At 40.3% G+C, this 26,778-nt stretch overlaps 1 protein-coding gene across 4 annotated transcripts in view; it reads right to left on the reverse strand.

The window, feature by feature from the left end:
* The window catches only part of LOC133463283 (regulator of microtubule dynamics protein 2), a 59,304-nt gene that overhangs the window by 22,978 nt on the left and 9,548 nt on the right, over nt 1-26,778 (reverse strand). For all 4 annotated transcript variants that reach the window (XM_061744744.1, XM_061744742.1, XM_061744741.1 and 1 more), the window contains 4 exons: nt 25,857-26,314; nt 6,962-7,139; nt 6,776-6,878; nt 581-641 (listed from right to left, as the gene is read on the reverse strand). In XM_061744744.1, the coding sequence (XP_061600728.1) occupies nt 581-641; nt 6,776-6,878; nt 6,962-7,139; nt 25,857-26,305 (791 nt within the window). In that variant the 5' untranslated portion in view covers nt 26,306-26,314. The remainder of the gene's footprint in view (nt 1-580; nt 642-6,775; nt 6,879-6,961; nt 7,140-25,856; nt 26,315-26,778) is intronic.

Genomic DNA, 26,778 nt, shown 5'->3' on the forward strand with positions numbered 1-26,778 from the left:
TCATGAAACTGAATCTGTTATCAGGTGGATTGGGGGGGGTCTAAGGAGGGTGTTTCTCAAAAGTTGTTCTATGTTACTAGAAATAATCCCAGATCAGAGTGGCGAAGCATTAAACCTCCACATTTCAGTTACTTCCCGTCCATTCCTCGCAGCTTCTGCTTCATTTGTTTTTGCAACATCTGCTAAACCACCTAATAAACGCTGGAGGCGAACATCTATCTACTCATTCAAACACAAGAGGAAAAGTTACTCCAGTGCAACAACACATCATTCAAAAGCTCGCTGCATCCAACCCACCTCATCTGGGGAAAGTACCCGTTTCCTGACGCTTTCATTCTGCCTCAATGCACAAGTCGAACCTGATTAGACTTCAGCTAAAACAGACTCAACATTATAAAGATTTCCTGACAGCAGGTCACGTACCATCAAACCCCACGTTCAGGTATTTTTCATTGATAAGCCCTTAAAACTGCAGTCAAATGCTTTATTTGAGAAAAAAAAAGTAACTCTTGCATGATGATGAGTATAAGAAAATGAAAAAGATGGGAGGGAATAAAAGAAAAAACTACAAAAAACCTACCATTGATGACTTTCAGCACATGTAGGATTCAAGCTCACCGCCTCTTCCCCAACTCTTTTCCCTAGGAGAAAAGGAAAACAAGCCCAAAACACAGACAAAAGTTCACATGACAGTTGAATGGCGTTCAGATTAGTCAAAATAAGGCGTGTTAACTTAGAGAACAGTACCGGAAAAGCATAAATCAAGAGTTATTACCGGGCGGTGGATGAAAGCAATGACAATAGAAGAGACGTGAAATGCAACTCGGGAGGAAAGCTCCGTTTTAAATCCTTCATCACTCAAGCACAAGCGTTTGATTCTCTTGGCTCTATGCATATCTGAATGAACGTTACATATGATGCCATGTTTTAGAAATGTGCACGTCCCTGACACTCATTAACCCAAGGCACCTGGCCAACTTTGATTTGAGGCGCACCGATGAGTTCGGTTTACAGTCCAGAGAAGCAGGTCAATCCAGTCTGAACCACACGCCAATCACATAACAGCGTTTGTTCCTGGACAAAAAGCATTATGGTCTACAGCAGGGGTGTCAAATGTGCGGCCCGCGAGAAGTTTCCAACGCAAAAAAACGAAATGTTAATTTACTAAAAAGGAAGGCAGAAATAATTGCCATGAATCGCAGCATATCCGATAATATATTTCTTCTACAAATCCATCGTTATTCCACAAAGAGAGCAGTTTGACATTTTTTTAGTTTTCTAGAATGCATTTGGCGATTTTATTTCTTTGTAGACGGTCGTTTATTTTTATTAACTGACTACTATTATATATTTTCGCAGGAAAAATATCACTGCTAAAAAAGATGATAGAAGATATTTATTCTGAGAATTTCAGTTTTGGATACGAGGATAGTGACAAAGTAAAATAGTTAAAAGAGAAGTGCTGATTTTTTCGGCACACTGGCGTAAATATCCGCGCCAATTTTTAAAAATAAATAATAAAAATCTCTAAATCACAAAGAAACATTCTCGGATGTAATAAGAAAGATTTTGCTTTTAATTAAATTTCCTATAAAAAAGCTAAATATAAAAGAAACATACTTGTTTCTGTTTATCTTTGTAAAATGATATTAAAAGTATCTTACATAATTTGAAAAAAAAACGAGAAATTTCAAGAAAAGATCCTGAAGAAATATATTTTACATAATTAGAGTGTAAACAAAGTGCATATTTCCTTTAAAATTAACTAAACTGATATTGGATTAGATAACAATAGTAAAAAAAAAAAAAGAATTTGCACCGTTTTTGTTATTTTGAGCGTGCAGCCCAAGCCCAAATCCGGCCCACCAAGCAAAATGAGTTTGACACCCCTGGTCTACAGTAAACCCTTCAGTGATGAACAGAGGGGGGGTTGCAAGAAAAAGGTATTGTATCATTCAGGATTTGAAGCTAAACAGGACATTGATGGTGTTCAGTCACTGGTCATGTTTCTGTTTTTCTCCTCACAGATTCATGAATCTGTGTGGAAATCTCCGTACCTGCTGCTCAGTGTTGGTATCTACTACCACAACAGTGCGGCCCTGTTAAAGAGAAACATTACTTTCCCGACAGGTTTTAGGCCGCCGAATGTGTAATGTGATAGTGAGCTCTCACTGGCTTCTTTCTTCTGATGAATTTATTGCACTTAAGCTACTAAGTGTAGTTAAGTGGAAAGACATTAACAGTCACTTGACCTGGATTTACGGCCTTTTATTTCCCCCCCTGCATGTGTAAAACAAGAGAGGCTGTGGTCTGGGTTCAACTTAGGATTCAGCATCATTTTAACTCTAAACTGAAACATTAAGCGCGAGTGAGATTTTTGTGAGTGCTGGAGTGAACGCGCTGCAATCTGTTTTGAGAAATGTAATGTACAGGTTTATCTGTCGGTTAAATTATGCTGATAATCAAATTGTTGTGGTACTGGTGAACATTATGTACAGTGCCACACGCTGCATGTCTCGGTTTTGGGACCATTGGTATAAGTGTCTTTTAAAATGAGTCATTAGACTATTTTTCATTTCTGTGTTTTTTAATCTTTTTGTATTGTGTGTTTCTGTTTGTATTTGTATTTGTGTATGGACCTTGAGTCTGGAATAAAGCACATCTATCTATCTATCTATCTATCTATCTATCTATCTATCTATCTATCTAACAACGTAATTCTTCTGAAATCCACTTTCTATGCAATATAGGATCCCGTGGATCCTGAACATCATAGTTAGGTCCAGAAGTATTTGGAAAGTAACATTATTCTTATATATATATATTTTTTTTTACAGCACCACAATGGATTTAAAATAAATGAATCAAGATGTGATCAAAGTGCAGATTTCTCACTGTAATTTAAGAGGTTTCACCAAAATATGGGCATTTAGGGATATCAACCACCAGAGGTGTCAAAAGTATTCACATTCATTACTCAGGTAGAAGTATAGATACTAGAGTTTAAAAATACTCCTGTAGAAGTTGAAGTATCAACTCAAGTTTTTTACTCAAGTAAAAGTATAAAAGTACTGGTTTCAAAACTACTTAAAGTATAAAAGTAAAAGTAATGTAAGGGGGAAAAAGCCATTTAGGACAAAAGCCATTGAAAATAAATGTATCTTAGTATAATGCAAATATATTAAAGAACCATATATGTGTACTATTGAGCATTAACATGTGTTTCAGAGAGCAGGAGATATGATGACTAGTTGCCTATAAGTATTGTAATGGTGCAAAAAGTCAAACTTCAGAGGCATGTTATCATTTATCCTAACCTTTATTGGAATGTACATCCAAGTTTAGTTGCAGGAATCTGAGGGAACGGATGTAAGAACAAAACTGGACAAGAACATCTGAAACAACCACAACCAAATTCACTCTATCCGGATGGAGCAATTTAACTGGATAGTTTTTTTTTTAAAGGCCGAAATGAAATAGAGTAACGAGGCTGTTTTTAAAATGTAAGGAGTAAAAAGTACAGATAATTGCGTGAAAATGTAAGGAGTAAAAGTAAAAAGTCGTCTGAAAAATAGTTACTCCAGTGAAGTATAGATAACCAAAATTTCTACTTAAGTAAGGTAACAAAGTATTTGTACTTCGTTACTTGACACCTCTGTCAACCACTAACAGTGAGATGCTCATTTTGCAAGCCTTTGGCTTCCAGAGGGGACACAAACGTGGCTAAAAATAAGCAGTTAAGGAGCCATCGAGGAAAAAGCGCGGGTTTATCAAGTCAAAGGACGAGGGAGATGATCATAGCAGCAAACTATGAAGATTAATTCTCAGAAATGAGAGAAATGACCCTGAGAAAGCTGGAAACCAGACCAATGATGGACAAAACTGTGAGATGCATTATCCAGTACGACTAAATCCTGAAGATGTTGGATCTCACAGAACATCTGAGGCTGCAGGACAGTTTTTCAGATCAGAGAAACATCTCTGAAACCGATCTCTCCAAACTCTTTGAGGTTCACCGACTCAATTTCATGATATTTTTACGGCAAATATTTGCATACTCGATGTTTTCAAATGTCATAATACCTATTAAATGCCTCTTTAGTTGACATATGTGTGGATGAGCTGAAAGTGTAATTGACAGATATTTTCAATAACAGATAATCTGTCTAAAAAAAAACGTACTGGAATTAGTATCGAAAAGAAAAACAAATGTGTTCAGACCGTCTCTAAAGAGCTCTGAGGTTATTTCTGTTATTCACATTCAGCCAAGTGCTCAAAAACTGACAGGAAAGCACTTCACAGGCGGATAATTACCCCGAAACACACGGCTCAAGACTTTTTGAAGGCAAAGAAACTGAATATTCTTCAACGCCCTAGTCAGTCACCTGGTTTCAACCCAACAGAGCAGATTTTCAGTTCCAGAGAACTCAACCGATCGGAAAAAATCTTCAAGCAAGCAGCAACTAAAGGCGGTAGAGTGAAAGCCTGGCGAGACATCTGCAGGCAGGAAACTCAGAAACTGTCGATGTCCATGGCCTTCAGACGCGGTGGTCAAGGATTTTCCAAATGTGTCCAAATATTTGAGTGAAACCTGTTATCTTAAAGCTGATTAGGTGTTGATTGATTGATTTCAAATATATGGTGGCCTGTATGGGAAAAAAAATAACCATAAAACCTCTACTGTCAAATAACTTCCGGACCCAACTGTAAACTCATGCCATCCCAACCTTTCCTGGTTTGTGGTCGTATCAATAGTTGGTGACTACGCCCTCACATCACATCCAGTCTCCATCCATATCCCAATTCACCTTCGATGGTCAGGTCATCCCTCTATCCAGCTCAGTCACAAATCTGGGGGTTTGATTTGACCCCCACCTCACTTTCAACAACCACATACAACAACTATGCAAAACGTCATTCTACTACCTCCGGAACATCTCCAAACTCCGCCCCACTCTAACCCTACCAGATGCAGAGAAACTGGTACATGCCTTTATCTCCTCTAGGCTGGACGACTGCAACAGACTCTTTTTCGGGATCCCTGGCAAGAACATCTTGTTCAGAACAGCGCTGCCAGGGTCCTGATGAGAGTCAGGAAATATGAACATATCACTCCCATTCTTCACACGCTGCACTGGCTCCCTGTCTCTTCCTGGACCAACTACAAAATCCTGCTACTCACCCATAAAGGTCTGTTAGGAGGACAGAAACAACAGCCAGCAAACTGTTAGAAACCAAAGTCTCCAAAGCAGATACAGAGACGGGTAACAAACAAGACAAATGTCATTGTGGCTGATGAGAGGCTCCCACTTACCTCCAACTGTTGCCATCAGCTCGGCGTTATTGCCCCCCCTTGTTCACTAAAAACAGGTCAAACAGGTCCTTTATACCCCAAGCCATTAAACTTTTAAATATTGCTAGGAAATAGCACCCCAGCTGGCTGGGCAATACCATGTACAAGTGGATGCTCCATGTCTGTGTTACTGTTCTGTGTCCCTGTTTTTATGCTGTTTGTCAAATTGCCATGTGTGTCTTTTGCTGCAAACAAATCTCCCCACGGGGACAATAAACATATATCTATCTATGTATCTATCTATCTAAATGCATCAATGGACACGCACCCCCATACCTACAAGACCTCATCACTCCACAAACCTCCACCCGTTCCCTCAGGTCTACGGGCAGCTGCTCCTCCGAGTACCAAAATCAAGACTCTTCACCATGGGGGACCAAGCCTTCTGCTCATCAGCATCACGCCTATTATTAACAATAATAATAATCATATGGAACCGTCTCCCCGCCCAGTTCAGGGCTCCACAGAACTTGAACAATTTCAAAACAGGCCTGAAAACCTTCCTATTCAGGAAAGCGTTTAACTGCTAAGGAGAGTAGAGAGGAGAGGACGCTGGCGTGTTTGTTTGCCGCTTCTCCGTTTCTGAGTTTTAAAATGTCTTCATTTTATTGATTTGGATTGATATTTATTGATAATTAGGGCCCGAGCACTTACAGTGCGAAGGCCCTATTGTATCTGTAGGAATTTTTATTCTCTTTCTTTCTTTCTTCTGACGAAAGGAGGGCCTTTTTGCCCCCCTAAACGTGTCCCAAAAGTCACCAAATTTTGCACGCAAACCAGGCCTGGCGAAAAATTTGATATTTAATGGTTTGCGTTAATGGGCGTGGCAAAATGGCTCAACAGCGCCCCCTAGAAAACTTTTCTCTGCCATAACATTTGAATGGTTTGACATAAAGTCTCGTGGGTGGTGTCATCGGACATGGTTTTGAGTCCTTGACTGTAATTGGTGCAAATTAGCCCCGCCCCTTCTTCTGATTGGTCGATATTTGATAGTTCCTATTTTCTGCCATAACTTTTGAATGGTTTGACATAGAAAGTCGTGGGTGGTGTCATGTCTGATATGCTTATGGGGGGTCGTGGTCATGAGTGATGAGCTGCTTGCAGCTTTAATTTTTTTTGTACCTGTTTTTAACTTGTTTTAATCTTGTAAGCACTCTGAGATTCCCTGAATGAAAAGTGCCCTATAAATAAAATCTATTGTTATTATTATCATCATCATAGACAGCATATAGCAGGAGCGCTGTCTGAGGCCAGTTTGCACGTTCTGGTGGCTCAAGCGTCCGTCAGAGTGAGTGTGGAGGTGAATAATTGTTCAGTCCTGCGATGAACTGTACACATACCTCCATGACTTGCAAGGATTCTTTTTCTTTTTTTGTTTAACATTTGACACACAGATATACAGGATATTTTAGGGGAGTTTACCACTTTCTGCATGAGCCTTCTTCTCCTCCAGACTGGAGCAGATGTCGTGGACGTCACAGTGAGCTCGGGTCAGCCGCCAGAGGAACGTCGAGTTCTGTCCAAACTGGTGAGACAAGAGAAAGTGCTCAGACACACGGTGATGCGCTGAGATCCAGGGAAACAAACACTGAACATGTAAACACACACCTCCTCTCTCTGCTCCAGGAGGATGCTGAGACTTTCCATTTTGTCCGACTCGCTGCCTTGACGTAAACGGTCCGTTTTCTCCAGGAGGACGGATAACTGGTCCGGCGGTTGCTCTTCATCACTCTGTTCTGCTCCACTCGGCTCGTCTTCCTCCGAGTCCGTCAGTGCAGTGATGTAGCTGGAAGAGTTACAGGGCGTCTACAGGTTAGACCAAGTCACATTTAAGACTTTTTAATACCAGACCAAAAAGACCCCAATGTAACCCAATGTCCAGAGAAACTGGAATTTTCAAGCCATTTGTCGCTAAATTTACATTTACCTATATTTGCTTGCCTTGTCTGGAGACTACATGACTAAGAAATCCAGCGCTGAGGTCGAGGTTGCCAGATCTGACAGGTCCCAGCCCAAACGCGATTTAAAACCCGCCAAAATAATGAAAAATCAACCCAAATCATACATTCACCATGTTAAAACCATAAACTATTAAATATGTAATACATTTCAAGTCATAGGCAAATTAAGCTTCACATCACCACTAAATAGCCCAAAAAAAGTCATGCTCCAAACAAAGACTACAATTAAATCGAGTAGATTAAAGCAGATAAAATATCAATGAGTTTATTGTGTAAGTTTCAACTTTTCTCTGCCAAAACGGAAACTTTTTTGTTAATAATTTTTCCTAAATATTTTGTAAAAACCAGGAAAAGCTGCACAAATTTTATCAACCTGCCCAATCGGGCGGAAACCCGCTCAACCTGGCAACACCGACGGAGGCGTTGTCAAGCAAACGTGTCTAACAACTGGTAAACAGGTTTATTTCTCCTCATAACGATCAAATAAACTTTTCCTTTTCAAAGTGTAAGACAACCTTTTAATAATGATGCCATAATGGGAACTTTTTTGTTAATAATTTCTCCTAAATATTTAGTAAAAACCAGGAAAAGCAGCCCAAATACCGGTATATATTTTTCAGCCCAATTGGGCTGAAACTTGGCCAACCTGGCAACACAGATTTAGAACCTCCGCAGGAGATTCATCTCAAAACGATGAAATAAACTTTTTATTGATGAGTCGATACATTCCCTCTAAAATTAAGACCATTGGATTAAGATTGAAGACAAATTAAGACAGTTAAAGGCTTTACTTTAGTAAAATGGAACTTTTTAAGGACCCGCGTCCGCCCTGAGTTAACAAAATAAGAGATTTCCACCTCCATGCACCATGTACAATTTAATATGAAGAACCTGTATCGGCAAGATGTGCAACGTAGCCTCAGGAAACATTAATAAACACGCAAAATTACATGTTTTCACCAAATTAGAAGGCCTATTTCCTTCCATCTACGGTCCAACCGAGTGGAAAGAACCCGCCTCGGCTACAGTTTTTAACGGCAGTCAAAATCAGAATCTCGTCTCGTCACAATAAACGCTGGTATGAGCCTCATGCTGCCAGGTGTTGATTGCGAAGCATCAATTTTCCCAGCCTGTTTACATACAAAATGGCACCAGGTATGTTTACATAAGTGGGCCGCATAATTGTTTATGCATTTCAGCTCCCGCCGCCAGATACCTGAAGGGTTTCCAGGAACACAGAGGGACTTGTTTAGAACGCCGAGGCACGCAAACACTTGTGTTAGATGTTTTATGGTGCCTTTTCAAACCGCTCCAAACATGCACTGACACTCTAAGCTAACACTTAAGAGGCATGGGAAGAAATACAGCTGTATTAGCGCGATGGGTAAAATGAAAGACAAGGGGGTAAAAATATGAAAAGCCTTTATTAAGTGTTGGCAAGCAGCTGCTCGTGCGTCATTGGTGGTTTAGAGAGTATTTTGGGCTGCGAGCCACGGTTCAGAGGGGATGTGTCAGAGCGGGCCACAGACAGTAACACTGTTGGCCCAACAGGTGCCGGGGGTGCCGACGGCTGCCGGCTACCGGCCCCCCCGCCCCCGACACACACCCTCACATCTTACAGCTGTGGTTACAGGAATAATATGAGAGCAGTTAAGCTGCTCAGATTTTCCTCAATTACGACTGTGAGGCGTAAAGCTCCCGGACGAGCACAGTCAACAATGTTCCAGGGTGGAAATAACAAACCTGAAAAATGATTGACGTGAAGGTGGTGAAAATGCACAAATGAAATCGGAATAAATCGTCAAGTGATTTGATAAATTTAACGATTTGAGTAAAATAATACGGAAGAGTATTAGGGCCATGCAGGAGAAATATGAATAATATTAATAATAATATTTGAGAGGAGAAGATTTTTTTTTTTATTGTGCACTTCGAGAAAAAAGTCGAAATGTCAAGAAAAAAGTCGAAATGTCGAGATTAATGTTGAAATACAATTTCAAGAATAAAGTCGAAATTTTGCCTTTTTTCTCGACATTTCGACTTTTTTCTCGAAATTGTACTTCAACATTAATCTCGACATTTTGACTTTTTTCTCCAAGTGCATAATGAAAAAAAAATTTCCTCAAATGTTGAGATTAATGTTGAAATACAATTTCAAGAATAATGTCGAAATTTCGCCTTTTTTCTCAACATTTCAACTTTATTCACAAAATTTTGACTTTTTTCTAAACATTTTGACTTTTTTCTCGAAAATTGTATTTCAACATTAATCTCGACATTTCGACTTTTTTTTTTTTTTTTTTTAATATTTTTATCCCGGTTTTTTTCTCCTTTTTACCACCCCGTGCTCCTACCTACTGACAGTCCTGGGCATTGCCATCCTCTACCAACCCCGGGAGGGCCCTGCACTGAGCTCAGGTCTCCTCCTTAACCTGAGGAGTGAGCAGGCCGCATCTTTTCACCAGACAGGGTGGGGTTTCTCCGGCCGAACGTAGCGCGTGGAAGGATCACGTTATTCCGGCCAGATCCTCCCCACCCCATCTGGCGCCCCGGTTGGCCAGAGGGGGCATGTGTAGCCCAGGACTGTGTGCATGTTTTTGTGAGGGTAGCTCCCATTAGCTACCCAGGGGAACACGGGGAGAACATACAAACTCCACACAGAAAGATCCTTTCGCCAACCCCACCCATGGTGTGGGCACTGAAGTCATGGGGGAACTAACACGCACTTCAGCACCCACAGCGTCCCCCGGCGGGAATCGAACCCAGGACCTTCTTGCTGTGAGACCGCTGCACTACCAGCTGCGGACAAGTGCATAATGAAAAAAAAATTGTCCTCAAAATGTCGAGATTAATGTTGAAATACAATTTCGAGAAAAAAGTTGAAATGTTTAGAAAAAAAGTCAACATTTTGTGAATAAAGTTGAAAAAAGGCGAAATTTCGACATTATTCTTTTCATTATGCACTTGGAGAAAAAAGTCGAAATGTCGAGATTAATGTTGAAGTACAATTTCGAGAAAAAAGCCGAAATGTCGAGAAAAAAGGCAAAATTTTCTCAACATTTCGACTTTTTTCTCAAAGTGCACAATAAAAAAAAAATCTTCCCCTCTCAAATATTTTTTCTCCTGCATGGCCCTAATACTCTTCCGTAAAATAGTAAGACAAAAAACAAAGACGTGTTAGATCTTTCACTGCTCTTTCCGAGAGTCATTTTTTGCTACGAGAAAAAATCAGGAGCAAAAAACGAGGCGGTGAAGTCGGGCCGGGCCCTCCACTTCAGCCCTTTTTCCACAAAGATGTTACACCGAAGAAGAATCCACGCAGACCAATGAAAGGCTCGTCATAAAACAGGCCCCTCGGTGCCGGCACACGCATGCCGCTGTCATCCTCATTACCAGCCGTGTGTTCATCATTTTCCTCGTGTTTGGCTGTAAAGCAGACATCCCATCTCCAGTGACTAACACGGTAGGTGTTCTGGTCCCTTTGCTACGTTTCCAGACTGGAAGCAACAAAACCGATATGTTGTGATGACATAAAGATTATCAGAGAATATTGTAACAATAAAATGAAACGAGAAGGAATCAGAAACAGCTTAAGTTGATCACATTTGTTGATAGTTTATCACCATTTTCCAATTCACATATTTTCATATTTTTAATCTGCAAGCATTTCCATATCTTCAATTTTTCTTTTGGATAAATCAAATTACTTAAATGTCATAAATGACAATCTCTCAACTCTGTTTTCAGTTCATGTCCAGTTGAGCTGCTGTAATCAGTTACTTCTGCCGCTCAAACACAGACGAAGGTGAACGACCACCATGTTATCTTTCCTACTAACATCAAATTCATTCTCTTTTGAACAAAATCTGCTTTAAAGCCTCTCATAAGTTGATGTATTTAATCATTTATCCTAATTATTGACCACGTGAAAGATGACCAACCACTGCAGGACGGCTGTACAATAACTTTAGACGTTGACCGTTACTTTTGTTCCCTAGCAGACGTCTTTACAGCAAACAGCATGAATTTTGGACTTTTATTGGTCCATATGGATATATGTATATATATATGGATGTATATTTCCATCGCTTTATAAACCTTTACTCAGTAAGTGGCGGGACTAGGGCTTTCCATTGCATCTCTATTTAATTGGTGTCTTCCTGGTAAAATCACCACAACGTTGGGAGGATCATCTGTTTTTGTGATCTGTTTTCATACCTGTCATTAAAATGCGTCTTTGGAAATCTGATCACATTCCAAGACGGATTTAGAGGCGATCACTCGGGATGCATATTACGGTATCATGCATCAAGGGTCTGCTAACTAACGTCAATGATTCCTTTTTTGATTATGGTCACAAATGACAGAAATAAAGCTCTTCGTCATCTGATTGCCTCTTGTAGTCACATAGTTACATTAAACTGTTGCCTTTTATGCAAAAAAAATAGCAACACGTTTGCTATTTGCGAGTGAAAATGACATCCACTTAATTGCATATAGAGGAGAAACGTTGGATCCCATCACACATGTCACATTTTAATGCCAGGTGCGAACAAGAACTGAGCGCTGGTCATCCGTGATCAGATTCATCATTGGGGCGGCAACTAACGACTATTCTGATTTTTTATTGAAATGATTAGTCGACTAATCGGATTATGAATCTCATCATTATTAAATGGCTCTTATTTCGCTCTTAGCCATTACATTTTGCATAAGGGTTCTTTAAATGATATGCTAAATAACGATAAGGAAGATAGACGAGTCATACAAAAATCTATCTTTCAATGAACTTTGCTGTTACCTGGCGCTGTAATTTCTATCGTCTTTCTTCAGACATCGAGTAAGTATGTAATTTGTGCAGAACATCTGTGCTGTTTCAAAGACTTTTCTGTTGAGTAAACAGGTGAAAGTTCCCTCTGTTGGGTGTCCTGCAGGGTTTTCACGTTACCGTTAACAGTATGCACTTGGAGATACAAAAAAGTTATGGAGAGCCATGCAACTCTGGTGCAAAAGACTTATAGATGCATAAAACACACTATATTAACACCAGCATGAGTAGCTTTTTGCTAATAAGCTTAACATGCTGTATAGGAACTGAAATAGGTAAATGATGGTGCCGCGTGTTTGAGATATATTTTGAAGGAAGAAAAAAAAATCCTCTCTCCATTAGTGGTAAACATAATTAAATTATAAATTCCAGTTATAGCTTGTAAAGCAAACGCTGAGTCATATGCTTATGTGAATAATTAAACGTTCTGATTTTTAAAAGGAACACATAAACAAAGTTGTTCGAGACTGACGTTTTAGACAGGCTAATTGATGGCAGCATTAAACGGCAGTTAAAATAATTCTGTGACTCATTAGTTTGTGGTTCACTTCTATCCAGTAGCTTAGCTTGAAACAGAGAATCACTGCAAGCGCAAACAAAAAAGACCAGACTTAGCACGATGGTTACTTCAATCTCCATCTGTTTTTCTCTCATCGTTTGAGGATCGAGTGCCAAAGCCGAGCTGCAGCCTCCCCGTACCCGGTAACCCCCAGTAAACCCTAAAGCCAGGGCTCAAATTATTTATTGGCCAATGCAATCCAGCCTGAAAAAAAAAAGGAAAATCTCAATGGGTGTTGCTTGCTTTTGTGTTTACTCTGATTATTCTAGTCTGTTTTTTTGTCTGGCCGCGCCGTGATAACAGGGCTTTAACTTCCAACGAATGCCGCGAGACGAGGATTTAACTGAGACAAAACTGTCACTTTGCTGTACTTGTGACATTCATTCATTCATTTCCAGATTCATTCATCCCTCGGGGCTTTTATTCATTCAACAGTCCGTCTTCCCTCCTTCCCTGCAGTTATTTACTCAGTAGAGCCGGAGAGACAAGCGGAGCACAACATATTACTGAGTGATCAGTGCATTCCTGTCACGCCACTCCACGGCTCATGAATCACCTGGGCTTAAAGAAGAAAAGACGCGAAAGATCACTTTGTACCATTATTTGTGTTTATATAATCTCCAGTTTGTTTCTGGAGGATCCAGTATTATCCGAGCAGCTCTAAGGTCACTAAAACCTTAACACGGTCTGGCTACCAGACCCTGCTATGACACGCACACCACTGAGCAGCAGGAATGGGTGATATTTTACAGTTCACGATAAACCGTCAAAATAAATTCTCCACGGTAAGAATTTGTCATCTCGCCGTAAAAACGATAAATTCCCGTTGATGACGTTTTTGTGTAAAGATGATTTATGGAAGGAAGGAAGGAAGGAAGGAAGGAAGGAAGGAAGGAAGGAAGGAAGGAAGGAAGGAAGGAAGGAAGGAAATGAGCCTGGAAGGAAGGAAGGAAGGAAGGAAGGAAATGAGCCTGGAAGGAAGGAAGGAAGGAAGGAAATGAGCCTGGAAGGAAGGAAGGAAGGAAGGAAGGAAGGAAGGAAGGAAGGAAGGAAGGAAGGAAGGAAGGAAGGAAGGAAGGAAGGAAGGAAGGAAGGAAGGAAGGCTCAAATAGCATAAACAACAGATGTGTTTCTTCTGAATGGACTACCTTTTCAAGGCTTGGCCAGTAAAAACAAGTATCTCACGTTAAATGACACTACTTAACAGTCAGGCAAAGAGTTGGGTTTTTCTTGGACATGACTGGATTTGTCCTTTTAAAGCCAAATTGGATCAAATCTGGGTAGTAAATCACAGACTGGATGTTTTCATAATGGTTGTTTTAGCAAATGCTGGGATCTAAATAGACATTTTGCCTGTCATTTCTACCTGCACTTAACCTGGACCGACCCCTGATTTAGTGGCGTAGGAAGTGGAGCGTGTCGGGTGCCAAAAAGACATCACGAGACGGGGTTTCAACTGTTCCTGCATCCCAAACATTTATTGCAGGGTGTGCAGCACCCTGGATAGCAGAGGTGTCAAGTAACTAAGTACAAATACTTCCTTACCTTACTTAAGTAGAAATGTTGGTTATTTATACTTCACTGGAGTAATTATTTTTCAGACAACTTTTTACTTTTACTCCTTACATTTTCACGCAATTATCTGTACTTTTTTTACATTTTAAAAACAGCCTTGTTACTCTATTTCATTTCGGCCTTTTAAGAAGGAAGGAAGGAAGGAAGGAAGGAAGGAAGGAAGGAAGGAAGGAAGGAAGGAAGGAAGGAAGGAAGGAAGGAAGGAAGGAAGGAAGGAAGGAAGGAAGGAAGGAAGGAAGGAAGGAAGGAAGGAAGGAAGGAAGGAAGGAAGGAAGGAAGGAAGGAAGGAAGGAAGGAAGGAAGGAAGGAAGGAAGGAAGGAAAGAAAGAAAGAAAGAAAGAAAGAAAGAAAGATAATTTCCCATTGATGACGTTTAGTAGTATTTAGTATTCTTTTAGAGCAGTGTTTTGGGGGCTCCAAAGACTGAATGTGGTGATAGATTTATAGTTACAAAGGTGGAGTTGAATTGGGGTTTTTTTTTTAATCGTCATTTTTATCGTTTTCGGGATAAATGCCAGAAATTATTGTGATAATTTTTTTAGTCCACACCGCCCATCCCTACTGAGCAGCTCCAATTATATTCTCAGAGATGGAAGAAACAAACCACAAATAAAGCAAACTAATTACAGAGGAAGACATCTAACGCAGCACGGATGTAAAACAATATGAAGAAGAGAAAAAATTAGGTTCTGGCTCTAAGGCACCAAATATTGCTCATTAGTTAAAGCCTCAACATCAAATCATCATTTTCAAATCTGGAACAGTTTGTTTTCTCTGCTTTTGTATAAAAAACCAAACTATTTGGCTGCTTTTTTCATTGATTTTTATTCAGTAAGAAACGGTGGTTTTCAACAGGGTTTGCTCTCACAAAGAGGACATCAGCCTTTCATTATAGAGACTCCAAGGGGCCCCTAGCAACGGCCGTCTCCATAGCAACCCTCTTCAAAGCAAACCCAGGTAACCATCCCAACATCCCTGAGGGGGAACCCCTGAAGGCTCAACGTGGCGTCTGAAACTGAAAAAACATCGCTGGCCCTCACCGGAGAGAAGAAAAGTGCATGGTCTCATTTGAAACAGCATGACATGGCAGTAATGGAGCAGTATTTCATCGTGTGGTTTGATGCCGTCATCCTAGTTTCATCTCAACCGTGAGACTATAAATAGCAGCAGTTTTAGGAAGTGGTACACGTTTATTCCTAAAATAGCAGGTGAGAAATACAATCATGGAAAGTGGGGGTTGTACACAATGATGCACAAATATCTTGCCTTTGTAATTTTGGCAAAAGGTAAATGAAGACGTGTGATAAAGATGGATTCAGTTACAGGAAAACAGATTAAAAATAACCCAACCTAAAAATAAAACTGGTTCCAGTTAGGGGTGGGTTACAAATATTGATATATCAATATTTTATCGATGCGTAGGAATGATTGTCAATACATAAATACAAGTATCGATTTTTTTTTAAAGGTTTAGTCATTGCTTGTTTTGTTTTTGTTTGCCCTTTAGTCTCGCGTGGTTTAGTGCTTAGCGCACGTTCTAGCGGTCATATAATCTCGCCAGGTCCATGCGTTTCAGACCAAAGAGAAAATGGCAGAGGACAAAAATTACCAGCTATTTTAGTGATTTAGGCCCAATTAGTTCATGCATAGTGAGTGATAGTCTTGACTAAATAACTAAAATATGAAAAATTAGACTTTAAAGCAACACTAGTTGGCTGCTGGTTATTTGCACTACTGTTCGAGAACTGAAAATCTTCATATACTTTTTTTAATCTAATTTAAAGACATTTTACTTCATATGAAACACTGTTAACAACATGCTGCTGTATGTTTGTTTGTGGAGGTGTACGTTGCACTTTGATTTTGTATAACTGTTGGTCATATACTTATGACTTATAAATAAAAACTACATGATGTACAACTATTTGTGTAATGGTCAGTTTGTAAATATTAAATCAATTATGCACCAGGTTAAAGGAGCTTGAGGCTCCTTTTAAGAAATGAGACTCTCTAGCGCCACCCTTCACCACGACGGCCGTTGGGGGTACTGCAGCCAACAGTGAAGCCGGCACGGGAGAACGGGGAGAACGCGCATGCAGCATCATTTGACGTCACATCCACAGCCCAGCGTGGGAAATTCGGGACCGAATTGCAGCACATTTTGCAGCACACAGCCTGTTCAAGGCAAAGGAGAGATACGCTAGAGGGATCATTCTTTTTGGCTTGGAACGCTTCATCTGACATTATTACTAGAAAACTTAAAATGTATACAGATTTTTTTCATAAATCTTGCCACAATCCGGCCTCAAGCTCCTTTAAAGCATTATTTTTACAATTTCATTTACAGCATTAGTCCTTTGAGAATCCCTTCCATTGCCGAAGCAAAATTGGTATTGTAACTAGAATATCCATATCGAATCGTATCGGAAATCGTATAGACTTGGGACCTACTGTATCGGAATTGTATCGGGAGGTCAGTGATTATTCCCAGCTCTAGTTCCAGTCCCTGAAGTGGTTGAAACTACTAACTTAATGGAGAAAGACACAAAGGACAGGCTTTAGTAAATCTAGATATACAGGACTGTCTCAGAAAATTTGAATATTGTGATAAAGTTCTTTATTTTCTGCAATGCAATTAAAAAAACAAAAATGTCATACATTCTGGATTCATTACAAATCAACTGAAATATTGCAAGCCTTTTATTATTTTAATATTGCTGATCATGGCTTACAGTTTAAGATTAAGATTCCCATAATATTCTAATTTTTTGAGATAGGATATTTGAGTTTTCTTAAGCTGTAAGCCATGATCGGCAATATTAAAATAATAAAAGGCTTGCAATATTTCAGTTGATTTGTAATGAATCCAGAATGAATGACATTTTTGCATTACAGAAAATAAAAAGGACTTTATCACAATATTCAAATTTTCTGAAACAGTCCTGTATTTCCCTGTCCTGCCCATGCGTTTGCTAAAAACTGCCCATTATACAGTTTCCCAAATCTGAAGGAGCCAGACGCCACCAACCTCAAGAGGTCAGAGCTGCTTTGACCCCGAACAAGGAGGATTAATATCACAGCAGATTGTTTACTCAAGTTTCAGTTAAATTTCACTTTGCTCACAATGATCAATAATCTCATCTGAGCTGATGTGATAACCGATTCACGTGAGCAGCTCTGACAATTATCCGACTTTGGCTGATTAAAGGGATTACTTTGATAAATATGCAACCAGATCAGCCAAACTAGATTTAATTTCCTCACATGCTGATTAAAGAGCGTGAAAATTAAAACACATAAACCTGCATGGACGGTGCCACGAGACTGTTTCCTCTGCTTTGGGAAAATAAATAAATAAAAAAGATACAGGCTCAGTTTTGCGCATGAAGCACATATTAAAGTGGATTAAGTTTAATTCCGGACTCTGCATCCGCTTGTCGGTGTCGGAGTGTGAATGGGTCCGTGAACTAAGCCGCTTTCAGGGAAACTGCATCAGTCAGCTGTTAGAGAGCTGCACATGTGCTCCTTCCACAGCTTTTTAATTCCTGCAATTTCATGAAACACCTAATCATCTGTCCTCACCTCAACCAGCATACTTCTGTGCAAAAGAGCTGTTTGCTGTGATTCATCTTCACTCAGACTTTGGGGAATGCAATAAATGTGTTTTTCCAATTAGTATCCGCCTAAAACCGATTTTTAAGATCTTCCTGAGATCTTAGGCGATGGTTTTAGGGGACTGAGGAATACGGAAGAGTATTAGGGCCAGGCAGGAGAAAAATACAATGTTGAAATACAATTTCAAGAAAAAAGTCAAAATTTCGTGAATAAAGTTGAAATGTTGAGAAAAAAAGGCAAACTTTCGACTTTATTCTTGAAATTTCGACTTTATACTTGTATTTCAACATTAATCTCGACATTTCGACTTTTTTCCCAAAGTGCACTATAAAAATAAATCTTCAACTTTATTCACAAAATTTTGACTTTTTTCTCAACATTTCAACTTTTTTTTTCAAAATCGTACTTCAACATTATTCTCGACATTTTGACTTTTTTCTCGACATTTTGATTTTATCTTCTTAAAGTCAAAATGTCGAGAAAAAAGTCAAAATGTCGAGAATAATGTTGAAGTGCAATTTCGAGAAAAAGGTCGAAATGTTGAGGAAAAAAGTCAAAATTTTGTGAATAAAGTTAAAATGTTGAGAAAAAAGGCAAAATTTCGACTTTATTCACAAAATTTTGGCTTTAAAAGCCAAAATTTGCCAAAATGTATTTCAACATTAATCTTGACATTTTGACTTTTTTCCTGAAATTGTATTTCAACATTAATCTCGACATTTCGACTTTTTTCCTGAAGTGCACAATAAAAAAAAATCTTCCCCTCTCAAATATTTTTTCTCCTGCATGGCCCTAATAATCTTCCGTCGAGGAACCCGTGTAATAAAGAAGAAAACAAATTCATTCAATTTTTTAAAAATGATCTTAGTTATGGGAGAAAGAAAAGCATGAGCCTTCAAAGCAAACTGTGAATGGAAGATGTGGGTGGTCAAATGTCGGCCGTGTCAGTCCTGCGTTCACCGTATATACAGGACTATAAAAACTTGAGTGAATAAATATGTTTGTTTGACTAAAACCTTTCATCAAAGAATGAATACACGGATACGGATGTGAGTGTCTTGGAGACTGACAGGTGTGGACAAACTAAATGACATCACAAGGAAGCTAGACTAAAGCTTTTAATCATAAAACAGACAATGAGCTCCTTTTTCTCTAACTAAGCATTTTCTACATATTGATCAGGCTTGCCTCTCACTAAACAAAACTCTACTTAAAATCAACAACTATCCAATGTCAGAGATGCAATTTTTTTTTTTTTTTGGACAAAGAAAAAAAGAAGAAGTGGTTAATGTCCTTGAGCTACGGCAACGTGATCTGAATAAACTCACGGGGAACTGTTGGTGGAATTACAAGTTCCTACACGACGCCTTCAAGTGATGCCTCTGACAGCTTGGCACGTAGACCGTTTGATTGATGGGTCTCCTTTTCCTGTAAGAAATGTAGCTCTGAGGAAGTCATTGTGACACACGAGGAGTGAAGGGAGCAAACAGCTGGAACGCTCCACCTCCATCAGTCACTCAAATCAAAGCTTGATCTATAAAGCGCTTTAACAAGCCATAAGGCAGTGGTTCTCAAACTTTTTTTGTCATTCCCCACTTTGAACAAGTGGGGATTTTCAAGCCCCACTTGCCCCCGTCGCCTCAACAAAAATCTTGACGAATTACTTCAAGTTATTTTAAATGTATTGAAATTACTAGCACCAAGTATATCAGTCATATTTGATACTGAATCAAAATCAAAAACAGCAAATAACACAAAGTTCAAAAAGAGAAAATAAAAGTGCAGTTGTGCCATCATAACTTTATTTGCAAAAACATAAACAAGAGAACTTTCCCTGCATTACTAGTGGCTGCAGTGTTGCCTGTTTTGCACTGCACATCCTTTCAAAACGGGGTTGCAGGATGGAAACTGCCACTCTCAAATCATGCTCAATTTTGAGCTGGGATCTGTACTTGGTTTTTAGAGAAGCAACAGCTGAAAAGGCCTCTCTCGCAGAGATATGAAGTGGCAAAGGGAAGAACGATGTTTAAAGCTTTCTGTCCGATGAGGGGATATACTGCTGCAAATATTGGCCCGCTGCAATTAACAGTCCGACGTCAATCTTTGTTTTTGCACTTTAGTTCCAGGGTAATAATAATTGTATCTATTAATTATTACTATGTTTGTGTGTGTGTGTTTTGTTTGGAGTGAATTATCTTTATTGTCAATAGCATTTATAGTAAGATAGGCATGAAATTGAAAAATGCCCTCCCGTTTGTCGCGCCCCACCTGTCAGGTCTTCCTTCCCCACCAGTGGGGCGCGCCATAAGGCCACCAAAAGTGCTGTATAGGTGAATAAAACCTCGATCGGCAGGTTCAGTTGTGACATTTTGTCTCTCTAAACGTTTCGCCGTTTGCCTACTTGGCTGCAGAACTCGTGCGTCATAATAAACTGGGGCTGGAGGTCGTCTCCCTCCTGCAAACACTGATTGTTAAGAGATATTTCACGTGAAATATCTCTTATCGGAGAGGAAAATATAATTAAATTTATAATTGTATGCAATTATGTTTAAACATTGTAACATCATGTCAGAAACCTTTAAGCTTGCACAAATAATCAACCCCAAAGGAATAAAATCACATCCATCTCCATCATGTTCTGCAGCGCAGCCTGCTGCCGGTTAAAGTGGCTCACACTTGCACGACGCCGCCTGTCGGGACTCTGCTGCCAAACTAACTGCCTTTATTGACACAAGATTAGCGAGATATGCAACGGTTGATATTCTTTCCTCTGATTTAAGTCGTTGCATGCAACAAGAACTGATAGCATGCAATCCCTGTACAAATGTTTACATTTGCAAAACCTCCCATCTGCACCGAGCAGCAAACATACTAATCTTTCTAAATCGTGCAGCTTTTGGATTTCAGCAAACTCCTTAACCTGACTTTAACCCGTCGCTTAGCATCGCGGCTCCTGTTGGGGGGTTTATTGTGTTTTAGATGTGCTTCTCAAAACACTTGCAGCCCAGCTGAGCAGACATGGAGAGCCCTATGAAAGCAGGCGAGGCTTAAGGGACGGTAACCGGCTCCCCTGGGAGACGCTTCACACTCCCTTGGGCTGTGGAATTTCTTCACTGCACCAGTTCCATTACCCCCCCCCCCCCCCCCCAAACACACACACACCCACTTCTCCTACAAATAACAGAGCGGCAGAAGAGGCTCTTTAATTATGGGAGGTGTGCATGTGATGTGATTTCTTTTAAGGCATAATAACCCGAGCTGTGATTAGGAGCACTGGATGCAGCCAAGGACTGTCACTCCAAACCCGGTGAACAACTTCTGCTAGAGGGCAGTCTTGCAGCGCCGCTGCATCCCGTCAGGTGGGAAACGGTAACATAAGTAGAGGCAGGGTGAACTGAAATGTTTATACATCATAAAGAAGGACTTGTGCGATATGCTGTTATTACCCGTCTATGAGCCGTCTCCTTTCCTTTGCCAAGAAACGTATATCAGCTCAGACTATTTGAGTCTTCATGCTGGTGTTGTGCAACTTCTGGCATGAAAGATAACAGAAGCTTATATTTGTCAAGCAATAAACTATACTGATAATTACATGCATGTCTGCATGTAAGCGATCTCATTTTTAGATAAATGTTGCTTTTCACAGAAGAAGAAGAAGAAACTATTAAGCTCATCTTTTCCCTGAAATGTGATCCCTAATGTTTCTTAGAAGACAAGCAAAATAAAAACATTACTTTCCAGTACTTTACTATCCAGCAGAGGTGTCTTCAGTATTCACATTCATTACTCAGGTAGAAGTATAGATACTAGAGTTTAAAAATACTCCTGTAGAAGTTGAAGTATCAACTCAAGTTTTTTACTCAAGTAAAAGTATAAAAGTACTGGTTTCAAAACTACTTAAAGTATAAAAGTAAAAGTAATGTAAGGGGGAAAAAAGCCATTGAAAATGAATGCATCTTAGTATTAATGCAAATATATTAAAGAACCATATATGTGTACTATTGAGCATTAACATGTGTTTCAGAGAGCAGGAGATATGATGACTAGTTGCCTATAAGTATTGTAATGGTGCAAAAAGTCAAACTTCAGAGGCATGTTATCATTTATCCTAACCTTTATTGGAATGTACATCCAAGTTTAGTTGCAGGAATCTGAGGGAATGGATGTAAGAACAAAACTGGACAAGAACATCTGAAACAACCACAACCAAATTCACTCTATCCGGATGGAGCAATTTAACTGGATAGTTTTTATTTTCTTCCCTTCCTCTTTCCTTCCTTCCTTCTTTTTTTCCTTCCTTGCTTCCTTCATCCTGCTCTCTCCTTCCTTCTTCACTTCCTCTTTTGTCCCTTCCTTCCTTCCTTCCTTCCTTCCTTCCTTCCTTCCTTCCTTCCTTCCTTCCTTCCTTCCTTCCTTCCTTCCTTCCTTCCTTCCTTCCTTCCTTCCTTCCTTCCTTCCTTCCTTCCTTCCTTCCTTCCTTCCTTCCTTCCTTCCTTCCTTCCTTCCTTCCTTCCTTCCTTCCTTCCTTCCTTCCTTCCTTCCTTCCTTCCTTCCTTCCTTCCTTCCTTCCTTCCTTCCTTCCTTCCTTCCTTCCTTCCTTCTTAAAAGGCAGAAATGAAATAGAGTAACGAGGCTGTTTTTAAAATGTAAGGAGTAAAAAGTACAGATAATTGCGTGAAAATGTAAGGAGTAAAAGTAAAAAGTTGTCTGAAAAATAATTACTCCAGTGAAGTATAGATAACCAAAATTTCTACTTAAGTAAGGTAACAAAGTATTTGTACTTCGTTACTTGACACCTCCGCTATCCAGGGTACTGCACAGCCTGCAATAAATGTCTGGGATGCAGGAACAGTTGAAACCCCGTCTCGTGATGTCTTTTTGGCACCCGACACGCTCCACTTCCTACGCCACTAAATCAGGGGTCGGTCCAGGTTAAGTGCAGGTAGAAATGACAGGCAAAATGTCTATTTAGATCCCAGCATTTGCTAAAACAACCATTATGAAAACATCCAGTCTGTGATTTACGACCCAGATTTGATCCAATTTGGCTTTAAAAGGACAAATCCAGTCATGTCCAAGAAAAACCCAACTCTTGCCTGACTGTTAAGTAGTGTCATTTAACGTGAGATACTTGTTTTTACTGGCCAAGCCTTGAAAAGGTAGTCCATTCAGAAGAAACACATCTGTTGTTTATGCTATTTGAGGCTGGCACGACTTCAAGGCTCTTGGCTGGAGATGGAAGTGGATCCCTGGGCAGGGAGTGCTCGATTAGTACGCAGCGCTATGTAGCATGTCAGGTAGGAGGACACGCTGTCAAAACTGTAATTTAAGGTAAAGCGAGTCTAACAGGTTAGGCGGGACGGATGCAAACTTTGCACCAGGCACATGAATCAACAGTTAACATTGTTAAAGGGGGGAAATAACCTGGAATTTAATTCACAATCACCCCTTTGTTCACATGTGGAAAATGAATAACAGCCACACTGTAATCAAAAGGTCCACGATTTCTACATCACAATTAACATTTCATTTAGAAGTTAGCAGGGCGCAGGGTACGGACGTGTTTGTTCATTTTAGTGCATGGCTGCATGTGAATCCTATAACTCTGGATGCAGTTGTCAAATCCGTGTTTTTATATCCTCATGCAGACTTTAGACGGACTGTCCACCTACTGATTTTTCAGGTTTAAGGCTTGGATTTAAGGTTAGGCTTTAAACTGGATCTCCTGTGTTGATGACGACCCAGACAGGTAGGTGTGTGTGTGTGTGTGTGTGTGTGTGTGTGTGTGTGTGTGTGTGTGTGTGTGTGTGTGTGTGTTTTGTCTGGTTGGTTCCAATTTCAAACTTGCTGATTATCCAAAGTAGAAAACTTTTTGCACACCGGATTTGCAGAAAGGTGCGTCGGAGGAGGAAAGCTGCAGCCAAATTTAAAAAGAAAACTCCCGCACACCTTTTTCACAAGCAGCAACATAACAAACACGTGAGATGCAGCAGAGGTTCCAGGCTGCACGCTCTGGATGCTCCATGTTTAGCTTCTTAGCCTGCGTTAACTTGGTCCTGTTAAGGAGGATGATAACCTATGTGTGAGATTAAAGTCTGTTATCCCAAACATTTTATTTTTTGTTTCTCCAGGCCTTATTTTTGTCTTAAAAGGTTACATAATTTGCTCTCTAAAAGGAAAAAAAAAAGAAAAATCTCAGCTCATAACTTACTGTCACTGTGCACTTTATTTCCTATACACACACTGCCATTTACTGTATATACACTTTGTTATTACCGCTTGCTACTTTATTCTATTTCATTATACTGCCTGCTACTTTATTCTATTTTATTATATCTTGATATTGATTGATATTTTATTTTGTACTCTTTGTACAGTCCGTTCTTATAGTTAATTATTCTTATCCTATATGTTGTCCACCGTCACTGTGTGTAATGCTGCTGCTACAATTCCCCAGCTTGGAATAGATAGATAAATAAATAAACTAAATAAATAAAGTCTGTCTATCTTTGGTTATTCTGCACTCAGTAAAATGTTATAAAGACTTCACTTTTTAAGACGAAACTGTGAATTCTTCCAAATTTTGACGAAATTCTCTCTTTGAAACCTGCCCTGTAGAGTCCAAGGGCTTAAAGAAAAATCAACGCATCGATGCCCCGCCTGATAGCGGGTTTCAGAGAAGCCTCTCTCTTAGTCTTGCTACATACTCGATTTTCAAAAAACATCCTCAACCAATTCCAACCCTCCGAACACGCGTGCTAGACGCTTCAGCGCGGCCCACGCGCAGTAAAGATTTCACTGATTATTACGTTGTCTGTGAAAAGCGCTATATGAATAAACTTTACTTACTCACACGGACAAAAAATCTGTGCGTGATTCAACATCACTTCAAAACTAATGTCTGGCCCTTGTTGTAAATCTTACATGACAGGTTGGTTCCACGATTGCTGGTCCTCTATGCTCAGGCTGTTGTTCTGTGTTTGTAAGCGTTATAATAGCACTTTAACACTAGAACCTACTCAGCCCGACTCGACTCGGTTTGGTTCTTCTCCACCAGGGGTCTAATGTGCCGAGTAGATACTTTTCTGTATCTATTCTGCCGAGGTTCTAAGCGGCTGAGTCGGCTGTATCTGACATCATCACACTACAGACCACCGATTGGTCAGGGGGTTGGAGTCAGACGTCTGAGTCAGGATGTGACATCAGTGAAAGAGCGACTTGCGGCTTCTTGTTTATTTTATTCCACCAGCAAAAGTCTGTTTCATGATCCAACTCTGAGGGTCAGATGTTCATAAACCTGGTGCTGAGGAGAGAATTAAAAAGGGATCTAGACGGGCGATAAGGAACGACCAGATCTACCAGGAGATCTGTCACTTCATAGCTGCTCACGGCTACCAACGGACTTTTCAGCAGCACAGAGACAAACTAACAAAAAAAATTAATAAGCGATGCCGCTTGAAGCTTCTCTCTCTCTCATTTTTTAACTTGATATCGAACACAAGCCACAGATCCAGCAGCACATCTATCATCTCCTCCAGGTTCTACATATTTAGTGTTGTTGTCTTCTCCGTTTAGATCACACAATCAAATACGTCACAGCAGCTTCACTCCAACCTCCTACTTCTGATCTGGGTGTTGAAAATGAACGAGGGCAAGGCGAGTGGAGTCGGGCTGAGTAGGTATTAGGAATGGGGGATATTTTACCGTTCACGATATACCGTCAAAAAAAAATTTTATATCGTCATTTTTATCGTTATCGGGATAAATGCCAGAAATTATCGTGATACATTTTTTAGTCCATACCGCCCATCCCTAGTAGGTACTAGTGTAAAAGTGCCATAAGTGTGTAACATCTGGTTATGGACAGCTGGTTCTCATTAGATTTGGTCAAACTAGACTCAAAGTCGGTCTTAATGTTGTCGACTGTATCCACCTGCTGAATATGTCAGTTTGGAAAGTGCTTACCCTCCCTCGCTCTCGGCCTCGGAGCTCCGGCCCTCGGTCCTGGCGCTGGCGCTGGCGAGGGTTCCTGCCGTCCTTTTCCTCCGGGCCGGCGTGCTCCTGTGCGCCGGGCCGGCCCGCTGCGCTTCATCCCGGCTACTCAGTTCCTCCCTGACCTTGTCCTGCAGGGTCGGCAGAGCGTTCTTCAGCGCTTTCATCTCATCTTTCAGCTCGGAGACGCACTGGATCAGAGCCTCGAGGCGCTGCAGCACCTCCACCTGACCCGGGTGCAGACCTGGCCCGTCCACCAGCATGAGGCCGGAGCCCTGGCCGTCAGCGCGGCCGGCGTAGGGGCCGGGCCACGAGCTTCTCCGCTTCGACGTCAGGCCTTTGTAACAGGCCACGGCCAAGCTGATGCCGGCCACTCCAGCCAGGGCCCCCAGGACCAGCACCTTGCCGTCTGCCTGAGCCATCCTATCGGCCTGCAGAGAAGAACACACAAGCTTTTTGTTTCGCTGACTTTGGGAACAGTTTGTTAAAAATGTGACCCAAAAGTTAAAAAATAAGTTATTTCGTAAGTAAATTACAGACATGAATGCCCAACGTGCTGTTTTTCTGACACTTATGAACTTCCAATTATTGATTAAACTCATCTCTGTTGATCTAACTTTCGATTTTTCGGTCATTTTATTTAATCTTGTCAAATTTTGAGTCTTAATTCAGTTTCAGTTGAGAGCTTGACAGGCTCACAATAGTTCTACATATAAAAGAAAATCCCACATCAGGACTTGATGACAAGCAACATGAATTTAACACAACTGGAATTAATTAGATTATAAATGGATTGCAATATGACAGACTACAACTGAATTGAATTTGTTTACTCTCTAAGTGAAATGCCTTGAGGTGACTTTAATTGTGAATTGTTGCTTTACAAATAAACCGC

Source organism: Cololabis saira, chromosome 17 (genome assembly GCF_033807715.1).
Source record: "Cololabis saira isolate AMF1-May2022 chromosome 17, fColSai1.1, whole genome shotgun sequence".
NCBI lineage: Eukaryota > Metazoa > Chordata > Actinopteri > Beloniformes > Belonidae > Cololabis > Cololabis saira.